The sequence below is a fragment of the Homarus americanus genome, unplaced genomic scaffold (genome assembly GCF_018991925.1).
Source record: "Homarus americanus isolate GMGI-L3 unplaced genomic scaffold, GMGI_Hamer_2.0 scaffold40135, whole genome shotgun sequence".
Classification (NCBI taxonomy): Eukaryota; Metazoa; Arthropoda; class Malacostraca; order Decapoda; family Nephropidae; genus Homarus; species Homarus americanus.
This window is the reverse complement of record NW_024724238.1, coordinates 47,316-66,999: the sequence shown is the minus strand read 5'-3', so window position 1 is coordinate 66,999 and position 19,684 is coordinate 47,316. Positions and strand designations below refer to the sequence as shown.

General features: G+C 38.7%; 1 protein-coding gene across 1 annotated transcript in view; it reads left to right on the top strand.

Annotated features, from left to right (window-relative positions):
• Window positions 1-19,684, top strand: part of LOC121864091 — a 77,966-nt gene that overhangs the window by 26,495 nt on the left and 31,787 nt on the right. Inside the window, exon 5 of the mRNA XM_042362999.1 lies at window positions 17,186-17,276. Within this exon, the coding sequence (XP_042218933.1) occupies window positions 17,186-17,276 (91 nt within the window). The remainder of the gene's footprint in view (window positions 1-17,185; window positions 17,277-19,684) is intronic.

Here is a 19,684-nt window from a genome sequence, read left to right as displayed (position 1 = left end):
GCTGGCAATGCGGGTGTTGCCGACCTCAGCGAAATAAAAAAAAATTTATTTGCTTGTAAATAATTTTTTTTTGTATATAACTGTGTTTACATTTTTTCCATTCATATACTGTACTACAATAAGATTAGTTTCAAATAATGATGTTAGTAAATGCCGGTACAGTGCATCAGTGATCAGTGTGACCACTGGGCCGTGAGTGAAGAGCATGGCGTGGTTAAGTGCATGACCTACCTGAGCTATTTGGTGGCCACAGGTACAGGATTCCTGAAAGAGTATTCGCAGTTTTGGTTTTTCACGGGGGTTTCAGGAACGTAATTCCGCGAAAAACGCGGGATTACTGTACTGTATATGCATGTATGTACAGTAAGTCCTCATGTAACGTAGTCCCGCTTAATGTTGTTTCTGTACTACGTCGCTAAACTTTAGAGACCAAAATTTCGTTTAATGTCCCAGGGATCTGATACTACGTCGTTTTGCATCGTCAATGACTACTTTCTACGGCTCATCACCCGCTCGTCTGGCTGCGCTACGCTCTCTCGGCTCGGTTACGACTTCACATCATTCGTCTGTGCTAAAGTGCTTTTGCTCTAAAACTGTACTCTAACCATTCAAAATGGCTTCCAAGTGCCTATCAAGTGCTACTGATGCTAGTGTAGTGAAGAGGCAACGTAAGACCATTACCCTGGCTATGAAAATGGATGTATTAACCCGATTTGAAAAAGGGGAACCTGCTGTGGACATAGCCGCTGTGCTTGGTCTAACCCCCACAACAGTGCGTACTATCCGGACCAACTCTGACAAGATTAAGGTTAGTGCTGGAAGTGGTTCTTCTCTGAGTGCTACCAAGACGACTCGTACTAGAAGCACTGTGATAGAGAAGGTGGAAAAGATGCTGGCAATGTGGATGGAGGACCAGAATCAACACAATGCCCCTGTGAGCCTTATGGTTATCCAGCATAAGGCCAGATCCTTGTTTCATGACTTAAAGGCAGAAGAGGGTGAAGGATCGAAGGAAGAGACCCTTTACAGCCAGCCGAGGATGGTTTCAACGATTTAAGCGTCAGTATAACTTCCACAGCATAAAGATGACTGGTGAAGCTGTCAGTTCAGATATGGTTGTTGCCGAGTCACTCACGCCAACAACGGAGGAGGAGTAAGCAGCGGCGGAGAAGCCCCAGTCAGAGCAGAAGGAGGAGGAGGAGGAGGAGGAGGAGGAGGAGGAGGAGGAGGCAGCTGCAGCTGCAGTGTCTCAGTGACTCACTACCCTCCTCCTCTCCCACCCTCCTCCTCTCCCGCCCTCCTCCTCTCCCACCCTCCTCCTCTCCCACCCTCCTCCTCTCCCGCCCTCCTCCTCTCCCGCCCTCCTCCTCCCCCACCCTCCTCCTCTCCCGCCCTCCTCCTCTCCCGCCCTCCCACCCTCCTCCTCTGCCCCACTACCCACCACACACTCGCTCTACCACCTCCGCCCATCGGTGAGTACCAATACAAACTTGGTACTTTAGTTCTATATACTGTTTTCTATAGAAATGGCAATGATTTTCTGTATGCCATATATCTCGGCCTATAAGACGGAATTTGAACCTTAAAAAAGTCAGCCCAAAATTGGGGGTCGTCTTAAATACCTGGTATGAAATTCGAACTTCTACATCCTGTGGTTTAGTGTGTCAAGAGTGGTGATGGAAACATCGTAAACCACTTACACGGTCCTACCACTAATTATTTTATACTGAAACTTACGTTTGGGAAGCTGGATTAAAAGCAAGATTACCGGTATATTAAAATAATAAAAATGTATTATAAACCTGTTTAACATACCGTAAAATAACAACATACCCCGGTAATAAACGCAGCTATCATCACGCGCCGCCCGCCATTTGCCAGTGACGAGACAAAAAAGGGAGTGTTTTTTTTTTACATCCTACGCTTGCTGTCACTACGCACTTTTAGGGGTCATATTCTCACTTGCCTTTGTGTCCAAGTTGGCCAATAATGCATTTCTTTACTGATCATAATACGTATTTCCCATAAATAATTCATTTAGACTTTATTTTATTTGCATTACTCTTCATAAGAAGTTCTCAGCGACACACCCACGCAGACTGTCGTCAGGCTTCTCCTTGGGAGACCACGTAGGTTTTACAAATAATTATCGAAATAATAATTCCACAAATAAATATATTTATAACTCAATCATAGCATTATTATCTTTTTTTTTACGGGGATTAGCCCACCCGGGCACAAGTCACTGGCCCACATCGGGGCCTGGGGTACGAAAATGTAATAATAGTAATACAGGTTGTACCTCTCTAGTCCGGCATTCTGTGGTCCGGAAACTCCCGTGGTCCGGAACGATTTTAGTTTGTCCAATAGGTAGATAGGCAGCTTTTTTTTTTTTTTTTCTTGAATTATTATTATTATTACAGGAGTATTAAATTTTTGCCCCTCAGGCCCCAATGTGGGTCAGTGACCTATGCCCGGGTGGGCTAATCCCCTTAAAAAAAAAAAAACAAAGCCATTCGGCTGCTCTCTCTCTCTCTCTCTCTCTCTCTGCTTGTCTATACAGAGTACAACATTTAACCCTTCAATATATATGAGCAGTAAATAAGTGTTGCTTCATATTCTTATGTAGAGTAATGACGATATGTTTTCACATGTGCGCACTTACATACGAGCAGTCTCACTTTTTTTTTTACCAGTAATGGTTAGCTACTTATATTGTTCCATTTATTAACATTAAATAACATTACAGGTACTTCAAACAACCATATTAATTTTTTTTACATTAATTTTACTACAGCTACAATCAGGGTCTTATTTTCTTCAGTTTTATATGTAGAACCAATCAGTCACTGGTTTTGTAAGCTTTAACATAAACAATGCCGGCAGCCGTCTCGTCTCCTCTAATATTCCACGTATTATTAATAAATTGTATTGTTAATTTTGCACACACAAACATTAATTCAATAAAAACAAATTCAGAAACATTAATTAAAATATATATGAACAGTAAATAAGTGTTGCTTTCATATTCTTTTGTAAAGTAATGACGATATGTTTTCACGTGTGCGCACTTACATACGCGATCTCTCTTTTTCTTTACCATTATCGTTAGCTACTTCTATTGTTCCATTTATTAACATTAAATAACATTACTTAAAACAACCATATTAATTTTACTACAGCTACAACCAAGGTCTTATTTTCTTCAGTTTTATATGTAGAACCAGTCAGTCACTGGTTTTGTAATCAACGAAAACAATGCTGTGTCATTTCCTCGTGTGTTTTAATATTCTACGTATTATTAATGAATTGTATTGCTCATTTTGCACACATAAACATTAATTCAATAAAAAAGACATTCAGTAATAAACAATAATGAATCTTTTGTACATAAGAGAAATGATGCTGTTTACACGATTATGCACGTCGTCTGCACATTGGCGGTCCGTTCAAACCCGTCGAAATTCAAGTTTCCGCCGTCAAAATTTTTATTTTTATTTTTTGTGTGTGTGTGTGTGTTCCAATAAAATACATTGAATTAAAAACAAGCGAAATTTGAGAAGCTACTACTGTATACGACATTTAACCCTTCAATATGTCTTCAAAGAGACCATGATGCAGAGAAAGTGGTGCTAGTGCTTCCAGGCATGAGCACAAGTCATTATCTATCCAGGAAAAGGGTGAATTTCCATGGTCCGGCAATTTCCATGGTCCGGCACCGGTCAGGCCCCGAGGTTGCCGGACTAGAGAGGTACAACCTGTAATAATAATAATAATTCATAGTAAATAAAATTTATAATAAATTCAAAATTTAAAATAATATACCCAGTAGTAATAATAAAGAACAATAAATAAATAAAAAATGAAAAAGATCAAAAGTGAGAAACAATATATACTGTATGTATGTTGTGTTGTCAAAGTAAGAGAAACAATTGAAACCCTGCAATTGTGTGTAAATGAGGCAGAAAGTCAGATCAGCAACCTGGGACTTGGTCAATACTTTATGCTTTCACTATCTTCCCAGGCGGTAGTATCTCCCTGTTTGGTAGCTGCCTAAAACTTTTAGTAATATTACTTTGATACAACATGATAAATTAGACAAACAATGAAAACAAACAAAAAAATTTAATTACCAAGACGCTTCCCATTGGCCGCTGTAAGAGGGGGAGATAGGGCTATTTTTAGCCCGTCTTTGTGTCCGAAGTGGCCAGTAATGCATATCGGTATATTTACTTATCATAATACTTGTCTCCTATAAATATTTCATTTAAAATTTATTTTTTTACAATGAATATTCAGTAAATGACTGCGTTAATTCTTGAAACTACCGACAGTGGTAGTTTTCTTCATGCTAGATTTAGGATGAGAATGAAGAAGCCAAAGTCACGTCATCTGATTCGGAGTTTGGTCCTTAATGATGATGCAACCATAAATGCATCAGGTAAACTTCACCTACCAGGTATAGCCTTCCTTTGTCCAGTAATATTCTTTAAATAATTATTTATCCATTTAGGGTCATTGTTGTCTACTCTAAGTTTTCTGTATGGTGTGTTCTGCCTTTGTTCATTAAGTAACTAATTATTAAAATTGTTGTGAAAGTGACGCCGCCCTATGTGCGTACATTGTGTAAGGTGACCTCACGTCAGGTCATGTAATCCATCCCCAAAGAAAATACTTGGTGTGTTTAATATATTACAGTATATTATAAATAAATAAATAAACAAATAAATCGATAATTCCATTTCAAGTAAATGGAAAAAATTCACTCGACACCGACATTAGTTCCTGTTAAATAACAGATGCTTAAGTGACGTCACTAGTGTTTACACTACACCAGCCGGTAACATTTGATGCCATTACTTGAAGTGAATTGGCCTTATTTTAAATAACCAAGGATGTGTAAACAGCACTGGTCAATGGGATGGTTGGCAAAGGACTACTGGGTCAGTCAGCTCCCAATGGTAAGTGTCACATTTGGGGTAGTCTTATAAAGTATAGTCTGGGTTTATGCGGTTTTTGTTTACGTGTTTGGTCAGTCCTCAACTTATGACGGGGTTACGGATCGACGACCAGGTCGTAAGTCAAAAATGCGAAAATAATACAGTCAACCCTCACTTTACGCGGTCCCACATTCCGCGTTTCCACGTTTACGCGATGCCCTGCCAGAACCCAGGATGCTCACATTCCGCGGTGGGTGTACCCCTTTACACGGTGAAGTATAATTTTTTTTAATTTAGCTCATAAAATTCATACAAATTATCCGGCCAGAATATAATTTACATTGCTGGAATTCTTACAATTTGATGATCATTTAGAATATAAACATCATAGATTTTGCATTAGACATACAAATTTTAGATATAATGTTTACTCTTGAGTAAATATGTTATCTTTTGTGCAAAATATATGATATTTATATTCAAAATATTCCTGGTCTTACAAGGAATCCAGCAATGTCAATTATATTATCCTAACTTTAGTCTGATTTATTATTTATTACTAAAAAGGTAAACAGTCGGTATTCCCACACATTTATCTAGTAGGGACGTTGGTGGGGGGGAGGGAGGGAGGGACCGGCGACCGACCATCTGTTACCGTGTGATGAATATTTTTTTTTTTTTTTATTAACTGAAGATTTTTATTTTAGCTCATAAAATTCATACAAATTACCCGGCCAGAATATAATTTACATTGCTGGAATTCTTACAATTTGGTGATCATTTTGAATATAAACATCATATATTTTGCATTAGACATAAAATTTTTAGATAAAATGTTTAATCTGAGTAAGTATGTTATCTTTTGTGCAAAATATATGACGTTTATATTCAAAATATTCCTGGTCTTACAAGGAATCCAGCAATGTCAATTATATTATCCTAACTTTAATCTGAGGTATTATTTAATACAAAATGTTAAAATCTAAATTTTTCACCCAACATCTCTTGAAGGGAGGATTGGTGGGGGGTGGGGGGGAGGGTTGGGACTGACCGCGCGGTTGGAAGAGAGGCAGGTGGGGTACTTTGATTGACAGATAGTGTCGTGAAGAATATTTTTTTTTTTTATTAACTGAAGATATTTGTTTTAGCTCATAAAATTCATACAAATTACCCGGCCAGAATATAATTTACATTGCTGGAATTCTTACAATTTGATGATCATTTTGAATATAAACATCATATATTTTGCATTAAACATAAAATTTTTAGATAAAATGTTTAATCTGAGTAAGTATGTTATCTTTTGTGAAAAATATATGACATTTATATTCAAAATATTCCTGGTCTTACAAGGAATCCAGCAATGTCAATTATATTATCCTAACTTTAGTTTGAGGTATTATTTATTACTATACCTGGTTTTCCCCCAAAATTTCTCAGAGAGGGAAGAGCCGGCAGTGTAGTGTGAGAGGGGGAGGGAGTCGTGTCCATTATTTGAATGGACATTAACTTGGCGACTGTATTTCTCTATTTCTCTTAAGTATTAATTGTGTGCATGTACCATCATAAAATTAAGATGTTATTTTTACTACAACATAGTTATGTGTTGTCAAAAAGTGGAGTTTGGGGATCGGCCTGGACTCCATTTCAATTAATCCCATATGTTATGTTATTCACTTTACGCGTTTCTCGCTTTCCGCGGTACCCTCCGGGTTACATTAACCGCGTAAAGTGAGGGTTAACTGTACATAGAAAATCTAAAATGGGTGTCTCTTTTTCTTCTCGGCACCACGAGAACTCCTACTTTTTCACTTGCCAGCCATTTTAAAGGGAATTACAAAAAAAATTATGTCAGTACACAGCGCGATCACTAACGTCGGGACTCGAAAATACGTAATTTGAAAAATATTTTATACGACTGCGGCGGTCATATGTCCAGGTGGTCGTAAGTTGAGGAGTACCTGTAATGCAAAAAGGTCCAACAAATTCGGGCTAAAGTTTGGAGATCCTTTCAGGCTCTCTTAACATAACAGCATCACCTATTTCTAATGTTATAGGCTTAGCCTGTTTGTGTTTCTTATAAGTCATTTCAGCGCTGGACGCTGCTAAATATTTTTGTAATTAACCATGAATATTTGTAAACACTCTGATTTGCTCTGTTGCAAAATTTTCAACATTATAGACATGGCACAGTTTACCGGTAAGTACATCATAGGGTAGACGTTTGTCAATGCCGTAAACTATATAATAGGTTGATTTGCGCGTGGAGCTGTTGATCGACCCATTAATAGATGCGGCGACTTGCGGGAGCCAATCCTCCCATACATTTTGCATTTGATTCACGATAGGACGAAGAATCTCTAGGATTTTACGATTGGTTCTTTTGACAAGGCCATTAGCCTGTGGATGATAAGCTGTAGTAAAACTTTGGGAGCAAATTTATGCTTCAAACTGATTCTTGAACTCTAATCTGTTGTCGGAGAGAAGAACCTTGGGAGTAGTAAAAAGACATATGAGGTGAATAATTAAGGCTTAAGCCACAGACTCGGCTGTTTTATCCTTCAGTGGGACTAAAATCACAAATCTAGAAAAATGATCCACACACACTAGGACGTACGAGGATCCTTGATGACTCCTCGGAAGTTGTAACAAGTCTATGGCGACTGTGTCAAACGGACGGTCTGGTGTAGGATATTGTAGAATTGGAGCCGGTGACCTTGTAGTACGGTACCCTTATGTTGAGCACACGCCAGACACACAACAATGTGCTGCTCTATGTCTTTTTCATTACACAGTGATCCCTCGATTAACTAGCACAATTGGTTCCACAGAGTCGTTTGTTAACCGAAAATTTCGCGAACTGAATCTATTATTTCTATGGGATATTGAGTAATTGGTTCCAGCTCACAGAAAAGTACATGCAAAGTAAAGCCAAAAATGCATAAGGTCAGAAACATTCCTAAAAATCCCCTAAATTGTCCTTAAATCACTATATATATGTACATACATATACACTAGCACTCTTAAATCACTACTGTAATGTGATACAGGTGATTAATTTTTGTCTCTTGTGCAAAATATTTGATTTTTATATTCAAATTATTCGCTGTCTTGCAAGGATTCCAGCAATGCAAATTATATTCTCCTAACTTTAGTCTGTGATATTATATAAGATAAAAACTGTAAGCCTAAAACCCTGGCTGGGGGAGAGGGAGGGAGGGGGAAGTGAGGTGAAAGGTTTGATAGTTGGAGCCAAAGGTCTAATGTGTGTTTATTTATCAGTCCTTAAGTGTGACGGCCAGTTTTTCTCTCATAAAATGCCACTGAAATGACGTCAGCGCTGACGTCAGACTCTTTTCCGGACACGTCGCAGACTGTGATTGGGCCACGTATCCTTACCACCCACGCACCCCCTCCGCCGCATGCTGTGATTGGTCTAGGTATCCTTGCCACCCCCGCCACCCACGCTCTCCGCCGCCGCCTCAGTCTCACTGTCTCCGCATATACTCACTCGTGCCCAGGAACCGGTGCTTTTTTTTTTCTTTCTACACAATGGCTTCTGCTGGACCCCCACCACCCCCGAGAGGCCCTGAACTTCCATCATAAAATTAAGATGTTATTTTTACTACAATGTACAGTACAGTGGTCCCTCGGGTAATGAACACAATTCGCCCCAGAAGGTTGTTTGTTAACCAAAAATTTTGTTAACCGAATCCATTGTTTCAATGGGTTATTGGGTAATTGGTTCCAGCTCACCGAAAAGTACATACAAAGTAAAAACAAAATGCAGTAAAGTACACTTTCTTTGAGGTGTGTATGTAGAAGATTCCTGGTCGATGATGATGATGTGAATTAGAAGTGGGGGTGGAGGAGAAGGGAGAAGAGAAGGAAGTGGGGATGGAGGAGAAATCACCTTTCAATGGACCCACTCTTGACACAGTAGTTTCGCCAATAAAATTTTAAGTTCACAAGGTGTAATTCAAGATTATTTTCTTTAAATCAACACTGCACTGCACTATATACAGTGGGGTATGCTATAACGAACGGATCCTACTACGAATATTCCTATAACGAACGGTTTTACCTATAAAATTGAGAATGCGATAACGAACGCAACTCCTACAACGAACGAGGATGAATACGGGACTATTTCGCCTGGCGCATGAATATTGTTGTACCGCGACCCACAACAAGAGCGTCAGGCGCCATCTTTGTCTCATTGTGTAGCCAGTGCACCACTGTTATTGTTGAAATTTCGTCTTTTGATGTGGAAATAGAGTTATTTGTTTAAATATTTTGTTATACAAGTGTACAAATGTGACAATGAATCGTCCAAAGCGAGTGAGAAAGCTCATAACTCTTGAAACTAAGAAAGAAATCATAAAGAAATGTGAGGATGGAACAAGCATTGCGAAACTTAGTGATGAGTATGGGATGGCTAAATCGACTATATGTACGATTTTAAAGAATAAAGAGGAGTTGAAAACTGTGCAAGTGGCTAAGGGAATCTCTAGACTTAGCAAAGCAAGGTGTAATGTGATTGAGGAGACGGAAAATTTACTCTTAGTGTGGATAAAGGAGAAAGAATTGGCAGGTGACAGCATTAGTGAAGCTATAATTTGTGAGAAGGCCAGACAATTGTTTGAGGACCTTAAAGCCAAGACTCCCAGTGCAAGTGATAGTGATGTGCCAGTGTTTAGGGGTACCAAGGGGTGGTTTACTGGTTTCAGAAGGAGAAATAAATTACATAGTGTTGTGAGACATGGTGATGCTGCTAGTGCAGATAAGGAAGCAGCTAAGGAACACCATGACATTTTTTTGAATGTTATTAAAGAGGGAGGCTTTGTTTCTCAGCAGGTATTCATCTGTGATGAAACTGGACTTTTTTGGAAAAAAATGCCTCACCGTACATACATTACCAAGGAGGAAACTTCTGTCCCTGGCCATAAGCCAATGAAAGACAGGCTTACCCTCCTTCTTTGTGCCAATGCTTCTGGTGACTGCAAAATAAAGCCACTCCTTGTGTACCATGCAGAAAACCCCAGAGCTTTCAAAAACATTAGGAAGACCCGCCTTGGTGTTACGTGGCGGTCAAACCCAAAGGCTTGGGTGACCAGGAATTTATTCTCTAAGTGGGTGATTGAGGTGTTTGGACCCAGTGTTTGGGAATACCTCAGGGAGAATAATCTTCCACTGAAAGCTTTGTTGGTGATGGACAATGCACCAGCCCACCCTCCTAATTTGATGGTTGAATTGCCAGAGGAGTTCAACTTCATCACTGTGCACTTCTTGCCACCCAACACAACACCTCTCATCCAGCCCATGGATCAACAGGTAATTTCTAACTTTAAGAAGCTGTACACAAAGGCACTGTTTAGAAAATGTTTTGCATCCACTTCTTCCAGTGATGTTAGCTTGAAGGAATTTTGGAAGAGTCACTTCAATATAGCAAATGCTGTTTTTTTAATTACCTCAGCCTGCAAAGAGGTTACTGTGAGGTGTCTTTGTGCTGCTTGGAGGCCATTGTGGCCTGAATGTGTCCTTCAAAGAGACTTTGAAGGCTTCGAAGAGTTAGAAGAAGAGGCTGTTGTTCATGAAATTGTGTCTCTGGGCAATTCCATGGGCCTGGAAGTGGATGATGATGATGATGTTGAGGAGTTGGTGGAAGAGCACAGTAAGGAACTGTCCACTGAGGAGCTGCTTGAACTTCACAAAGAACAAAATGAGACACTGAAGCGGAGCTTAACTTCTGAGGAGTCAGGGGAGGAGGAGGACAAGGAGGAAAGCCGCATCATTCCAGCCAAAGATCTCAAGGATGCGTTCTTTTGCTGGAGCAAACTGTCCAAACTTGCTGAGGATTATCATCCTGATGTTGGTTCTGTGCAAAAGGCCATCAGTGTGTTTAATGACAATGTTATGAATTACTTTTGGAAGGTCCAGAAATCAAGGTTGAAGCAGCCAACCCTGGATTCCATCTTTACAAAGGTAACAAAAGAACCTACAGACAAAGTGCCTGTGAGACAGTCACCAAAGAGGACTAGGAAGGATGACTCCTCTCCTTCCACCTCTTCTCCATAATTCTCTCCTCCCCCCTCCTCCCCCCTCCTCCCCTGCCTCCTGTCCTGCATGCTGAACAACACTAAGGTAAGATAACGTACCGTATTTTTTACATTTTCCACAGAATATTTTCAATGTTAAGTGGTTGTATTTGGGGGCCTGGAACGGATTAATCCTATAACGAACGAGGTTCTAGAACCAATTAGATTCGTTATAGCATACCCCACTGTATTATCAATATGGTAACTTAAGTTCAGAATGACCAATAATTTAAATGAAAATGCAAAAATATTTAAGACACCACCAAAATAGATGCTCTCTCCACTGTTTTCAAAGCTCAGCTGACACCTTGTGGCCAACTCACGCATCTGTTGGGCGCATAACAAACTAGTTCCCTGTACTGCATATATTATCAATATGTTAAATAAATGTTAAAATGACTAATAATTTTAATAGCAAAACTTTATTGATATTTACTCCATTGAGAAATGAATGTAAACATAGAACAGATTTCCGAATTGGCAGACTGGGCCATCAGCTGACCAGCTGATGCTCACAACAAAACGTGATTTTCTTAAGGATATCGTTACCGTATTTTTTGGCTTGGAAGACGCTGCATCGTGGAAGACGCACCCTGATTTTGGAAATGAAATTCTAAAAAAAAAAAAAATTGGGGTTTTAGCCCACCTGGGCACAGGTCACTGACCCACATTAGGGCCTAGGGGGGCAAAAATGTAATAATAATAATAATGATAATAATAATAATAATAATAATAATAAAGAAATACAAAAATGAAAAAAAAATATCAAGAGTGAGAAACAATATACCTGTATGTATGTTGTGTTGTCAAAGTAAGAGAAACAATTGAGACCCTGCAGAAAGTCAGATCATCAACCTGGGACTTGGTCACATAGCAGCAGGGTCTACCATTAGACACACACCTCTTTGAATATCATCACTTAGAACTGCTTATCAGTCGTCATTTTCATCAATTTAAAAAAAAAATCTGTTTAAGAAGGTGAAATCTTTAATACAGCACTCATTTTACACACCTGGTCCCCTCCACGTCTAGCGGGCTGTAGTGTTTACATTCTTTCTCTTGTTTTTGTCGGTATGACAACGATGGGAAATATTTTCCAACAGTAGAAGGTAAGCAAATGTAAACATGTATATCAATGTTTAAATAAAACAAAAAATCTTTATTTAAAAACAAAATAAAAGTAAAAAACCAACTCGTTTTTTGCAAAACCAGGGACTGATTGGTTCTACATAATTATAAAACTGAAGAAAATAAGTCCTCCATTGTAGCTGTATTAAAATTAATGTAGAAAAATTAATATGGTTGTTTTAAGTAATGTTATTTAATGTTAATAAATGGAACAATGGAAGTAGCTAACAATTACGGGTAAAAAAAAAGTGAGATCATGTACATAAGTGAGCACATGTGTAAACATATCGTCATTACTCTACATAAGAATATGAAAGCAACACTTATTTACTGTTCATATATGTTTCAATTAATGTTTCTGAATTAAAAAAAAATTCTACCCACCAGTGGTGGTAAAGTTGAAAACATAAGGACAGCCAATGTTGTTGTGTGTGTGTTTTGACTTGGATGACGAACTTGTAGTTAAATTTGGAAGATTTTAATTTTGTGGAGTTTTTACAGTCTAAATGGGTATCCAAATATGAGAGCCTACTGTAAATAGGTGTCCAAATGTGAGAGCCTACATATAAAGAAACAAATATTCCTGCATTTGAGACCAGCAGACAACCTTTAGCAATTCCTCAATAGATGGCGCTGTCGCACCACGACCATTAGTAAACAAACCACACAGCAGCAAGGGTTGTTTTTTTGCAATATATCAACAATATGAGTTAAATCAATAGTTTTATAGTACTGAATAGAGAATACTTGTCATTGTAAAGTACTGTAATGAGGTAACAATCTTTGTAAGGCGCTGATTTCAAAAACCTCTGCTACAACTCATCAACTAGTGTCCTGGAAGACACATGGTAATTTTCGAGGTATATTTATGTCATAAAAAGTGCGTCTTTTAAGCCGAAAAATACGGTAATCGAATTTTTTGTTCTTATGGAAGGTAATTCGTTGAACAGTTTGTTAACCGAGGGACCACTGTATTGTGTTGGCGATAGCCAAAAAAGGGTAGTCTGGCGGTCGGCCCAGTCTCTATTTCAATTAATCCCATAGGTTCTGTTATTTTATTTATGCGTTTCTCTTTATATGCGGACCTCCATGGGTTTAATTAACCACGTAAAACCAGACTGTACTGTATACAGTGGTCCCTCGGTTAACGAAATTTTGGTTAACGAATTACCTTCCATAAGAATCTTCATTTCGGTTAACAAACAAAAATTCGGTTAACGAAATTCTTACGAAAACATTTCAACATGCTTTGGCTTGCTCACCAGCTGGAAGATTAGTCCGCCAATACAGAAATCGGTTCTAGGGCTTACATTCATTAAAATTGGAGTAAATATCAAGAAAGTTGTGCTATTCAATAATTGTCCAAGTTTTATATTAAAATTATTAGTCATTTTAACACTTATTTAACATAATTGCAGTACAGGGAACTAGTTTTTGGTGCGCCCATCAGCCACTTCACTCACCCACCAAGATGTCAGGTTGTGTCTCTTTTCAGTGGAGGTAACCTCTTGCTTGTGACTCTCTTGAACACAGTATTTTTTACAGTTTTACAGTACAATTATTGGACATTCTGAAATTTATTTAACATATTGATAATATATAGTGCAGTTTAGTGTTGATATAAAGAAAATTATCTTTAATTACAGCCAGTGAACTTAAAATTTTAGAGTTGAAATTACTGTACCCTGTTTTGAATCCAGCATGGGTCCAAAGAAATCGAGAAAGGTGATTTCAATTCAAGTTAAACAGGAAATAATTAAGAAACATGAAGAAGGCATTAGAACAAATGTGCTTAGTAAGGAATATTGCATGTCGGCATCAACTGTGTTGACAATTCTTGCACAGAAAGACAAATTTAAAGGAGTGAAAGTGAGAGACAAATCTACCCGAGTGTTTAAAGGTAGATCATTAATAGCAGAAACGGAGAGGTTACTTTTTATTTGGATTGGGAAAAACAAATAAAAGGTGATTCAGTTTCTACTGAATTTATTTGTGAAAGAGCCAGGGAGATTTATGAACATTTAAAGGAAGAGCAACCTAGTTCCTCTGAAACTGGGTTTGAAGAGTTTAGGGCCAGAACGGGCTGGTTCAAAAAATTTAAGAAAAGAAGTAACATTTTTCGTGTTGTTAGGCATGGTGAGGTTGCCAGTGCAGATAAAGAAGGAGCAGCAAAATTTGTAGTGGAGTTTAAGGAACTGGTGGAGGAAGAAAATTATCTTCCACAGCAAGTGTTTAATGTGGACGGAACTGAGCTGTTCTGGAAGAAAATGCCCAAAAGGACATTCATCACCAGAGATGAAGCCTCTTTACCTGGGCATAAACCCATGAAGGACCGTCTCACTCTATCGCTTGGTGCCAATGCTTCAGGGGATTTCCGACTGAAGCCTATGCTTTTCTACCACTCTGAGAACCCCAGGGTGTTCAAGCAACAGAAGGTGGTAAGAGGATGGCTTGGAGTTTATTGGAAGTCGAACCGTAAGGCATGGGTGACAAGACAGCTCTCTAATGAATGGGCTGTTGAGGTGTTTTGCCCTTCTGTCAAGAGCTACCTAACCACCAATAAACTTCCTTTAAAGGCTCTTCTCCTTATGGATAATGATCCTGGTCATGACCCTGAACTTGCCAGCACTTTGGAGGCTTGATTTGACTTTGTCACAGTGTTGTTTTTGCCTCCCAACATTACATCAATTATACAGCCAATGGATAAGAATGTGATCAGCAACTTTAAGAAGCCGTACATGAAGAAAATGTTCAGAAGGTGTCATCAGGTGCCATCCACTGATCCCAATCTAACACTGGCACAGTTCTGGAAGACACAATACAACATCCTGAGGAGGAACTTACTCCTGAAGACTTGCAGAAACTGGATGAGATGTTAGAAGCTGACAGTGGTGAGGAGGAAAGGGAATATGATGACAATATGTCTTCTTCAGACTTAAAAGATGTTGTTTACCACTGGGAGATGTTCAGGAAACTGGCTTCAAGGCACCCTGATGTGGAAACAACAGAACCTATTTTGTGTACTGTTGAGGACAAAGTGCTCTCCTTCTACAAGAACAGACTAATGATGATGAGGAGAAATTCCCCACAACCAAAAATTGACAGTTTCTTCTCCAAAAGGCAGCGGGAGAAAGATGCTTCCCCTCAGCCTTCCACTTCAAAAAGGAGAGAGGATTTTCCTGCTGGAGAATCTGTCAGTTCAGAGGTTCCTGACATTTTATGGAAGGTGATTCGCCTTCCAAGAAGCAGTAAAATGTTTCTCCTCTTCTCCCTTCTCCTCCTCCACCTCCACATCATCAACCAGGAGCCTTCTACATACACACCTCAAAGTAAATGTACTTTACTGCTTTTTTTTTTTACTTTGTACAGTATAGTCTCGGTTTACTCGGATTTCCTTTACGGGATTGGTCATATACGCGGCACCTGGCCAGACGCGCCAATTATTAGTTACGCGGTACATTCCAGCATTTATGCGGGAAGCGGCGCGGACAAGGTGCGCGCTAGGTCGCTCTGACGTCACTGCTGACGTCAGATGACGTTTCGGACTGTGATTGGGCCACGTATCCTTACCACCCACGCACCCCCTCCGCCGAGCGCTGTGATTGGTCTATTTAACCTTGCTTGCCCAGTCAACAAAACATTACCGAGTTCTTCACCTGCCACCCACTACAGCCAGCCCAAGTCAGTGATAGTGAGGATATGGACTTTGAGGGGTTTGACAAGGAGGCCCTGCTAGCCTCTGTGGTGGATAGTGATACAGGTGAGACAAGTGATACAGGTGAGGGCCAATAATCTGCCCTCTGCCTCGGAACCAACCCCCCATCCCTGTGTGCCCAGTCATCTTTTCTACTAATGTAAGTGTTAAAAATCCTAATATTATTGATATTTCTCTTAAATATTAATTGTGTGTGCATACCATCATAAAATTAAGATGTTATTTTTACTACAATGTACATATTGTGTCGGAAAAAGGGTAGTCTGGGGGTCTGCCCAGTATCTATTTCAATTAATCTCATATGTTCTGTTATTTCATTTACGCGTTTCTCGTTTTGCGCAGACCTCCACGAGTTTAATTGACAGTGTAAACCGAGACTATACTGTACTGTATGAAATTTTTGATGAACTGGAACCAATTACCCAAAATCCCATTGAAACAATGTTTTTGGTTAACAAATAACCCTCTGGAATGAATTGAGTTCGTTAACCGAGGGACCACTGTATATATATATATTTTTTTCAAACGAGCACGAACAAGCAAAAAAACACGGTAATTGGGAACAGTCTTGAAAGTGGACAGATGTGTGAAAAAATTTACTTTTGAGACACGACTTTGTGAGGTCAGCCTGTAGCACACTGCATTGTGAGGTCAGCCTGTAGCACACTGCATTGTGAGGTCAGCCTGTAGCACACTGCATTGTGAGGTCAGCCTGTAGCACACTGCATTGTGAGGTCAGCCTGTAGCACACTGCATTGTGAGGTCAGCCTGTAGCACACTGCATTGTGAGGTCAGCCTGTAGCACACTGCATTGTGAGGTCAGCCTGTAGCACACTGCATTGTGAGGTCAGCCTGTAGCACACTGCATTGTGAGGTCAGCCTGTAGCACACTGCATTGTGAGGTCAGCCTGTAGCACACTGCATTGTGAGGTCAGCCTGTAGCACACTGCATTGTGAGGTCAGCCTGTAGCACACTGCATTGTGAGGTCAGCCTGTAGCACACTGCATTGTGAGGTCAGCCTGTAGCACACTGCATTGTACAGTTTATTGGGGGACTCTAAGAGTTAGATTCAACTGACTGGAAAATCTCTTTATTCGGCACCTATCAATCCCCATAGGTGCCAGATAACTGGGATTCTACTTACTTTATTTGACTCCTTAATAAAAGCTAAAAGATAATTTGTACCTGATTTTACCAAGCCAACAGTATTGTGATAATACCTGTAGAAGTAGTAGTAGGAGTAGGTGTGTTGGGTCAAAACCATATATTGGCTGCTTAATGTATGTGTGGATCAAATTTACAGACAGTTAATGAATGGGAAGACATCTGTGATATATGCTCTGAAGATACTGAGGCCACTGGTGTAGCACAACTAATGTTCTCCCAACTTTCAGGTAAGCCTTTATATTTATTATTTTTTATTATAACAATGAATTATAAAGTAAGTTCTTGGTAAATAATTTTATCAATGTAATTACAGTAGAATCCCAGTTACTGTATCCGGGTAACTGGCAGATTCAACTAACCGGCACCAACATGAAATAATAATAACAATGATAAGAAAAATAATAATAATAATAATAACAATGATATTAATAAAAATAATAATAATAATAATAATAATAATAATAATAATAATAATAATAATAATAATAATAATAATAATAATACAGTAAAGCCTCGAATAACGACAGTAATGTGTCCTCCAATATTGCAGTGTAAGGTGAATCGTCTTATCGCGAATCATTAATTACCATTAAAATAAAGCAATAATAATGAGATGCCTTCCCAAGTGTGACCTTTTCATATCTTTTGTGTGGCTTTTTACCCTCTTTTGCCCCCAAAACAATACAATTAATGAAATTGCAAACTATATTCTTTAAATAATGTTTCTGAATGCACCTTATACAATATAAATGAATAATAATATGGTCACACAAGAGGAGATGGAACGCCATTGTTTTCGTTTGTGTTTACAGCCGGGAGTCCGGGATGATAGTTCTACACGAGAAAATGAAGAAAATAAGACCCTGGTTGTAGCTGTAGTAAAATTAATGTAAAATATAATATACAGTAATACCCCGCTTAACACGGTTTCGCTTAGCGCGATTTCACGTATACGCGGTGCCTCGCCAGAGCTGAACTTTCACTTAACGCGGGTTTTTTCCACGTATACGAGCAGAGTGTCCGGCTCGAGACGCTATTTTTAGATTCGCCCCACCCGCCACCCTGCCTGCCTGCCTGCCTGCCTGCCTGCCTGCCTGCCTGCCTGCCTGCCTAGCTCATAAAATTCATACATATTACCCGGTCAGAATATAATTTACATTGCTGGAATTCTTACAATATGATGATCATTTTGAATATAAACATCATAGATTTTGCATTAGACATACAAATTTTAGATATAATGTTTACTCTGAGTAAATATGTTATATTTTGTGCAAAATATATGACATTTATATTCAAAATATTCCTGGTCTTACAAGGAATCCAGCAATGTCAATTATATTATCCTAACTTTAGTTTGAGGTATTATTTATTACTAAAAAGGTAAATATTCTGGTTTTCCCACACATCTGGTAGGGAGGGTTGGTGGGGGGTGGGGGGGAGGGTTGGGACGGACCACGCGGTTGGAAGAGGGGGGGAGGCAAGGTGGGGTACTTTGATTGACAGATACTGTCGTGAAGAATATTTTTTTTTTTATTAACTGAAGATATTTGTTTTAGCTCATAAAATTCATACAAATTACCCGGCCAGAATATAATTTACATTGCTGGAATTCTTACAATTTGGTGATCATTTTGAATATAAACATCATAGATTTTGCATTTGACATACAAATTTTAGATATAATGTTTACTCTGAGTAAATATGTTATCTTTTGTGCAAAATATATGACATTTATATTCAAAATATTCCTGGTCTTACAAGGAATCCAGCAATGTCAATTGTATTATCCTAACTTTAGTTTGAGGTATTATTAAATTTTAGTGGTTTTTCCCCCCAAAATTTCTCAGAGAGGGAAGAGCCAGCGAGTGTAGTGTGAGAAGAGGGGGAGGGAGTTGAGTCCATTATTTGAATGGACATTAACTTGGCGACTGTATTTCTCTATTTCTCTTAAGTATTAATTGTGTGCATGTACCATCATAAAATTAAGATGTTATTTTTACTAGAACATAGGTATTGTGTTGGAAAAAGTGGAGTTTGGGGGTCAGCTGGTCTCTATTTCATTTAATCCCATATGTTCTGTTGTTCACTTAGCGCGGTTTTCACTTAACACGGTACCCTGTGGGTTTTATTGACCGCGTTAAGCGGGGTACTACTGTATATGTTTTAAGTAACGTTATTCAATGTTAATAAATGGAACAATAGAAGTAGCTAACCAGTAATGGCAAAGAAGAAAAAAAGAGATGAATTGGGAACACCAACATATACTTGCACATTTAAGGATACCGCGTCATTTGTCTTTTTAAGAATATGTACAAAAGATTCATTATTGTTTATTATTGAATATGTATTTGATTGAATTAATCTTTATACAGTATATGCGAAATGAACAATAAAATTCATTAATAATACGTAGAATAATAAAACACACAAGAGGATAAGAGACGGCATCGTTGTCAGTGTTTACACCCATAATGTCAGTTATCCACCTGAAACTGAAGAAAATAAGACCCTGGTTGTTGTTGTCGTAAAATTAATGTAAGATAATATGTATGTTTTAATTAATGTTATTTAATGTACAGTAGAAGTAACCTCTGACATTAAAGAAAAAGTGAGACTGATAGTGGAACGCCAA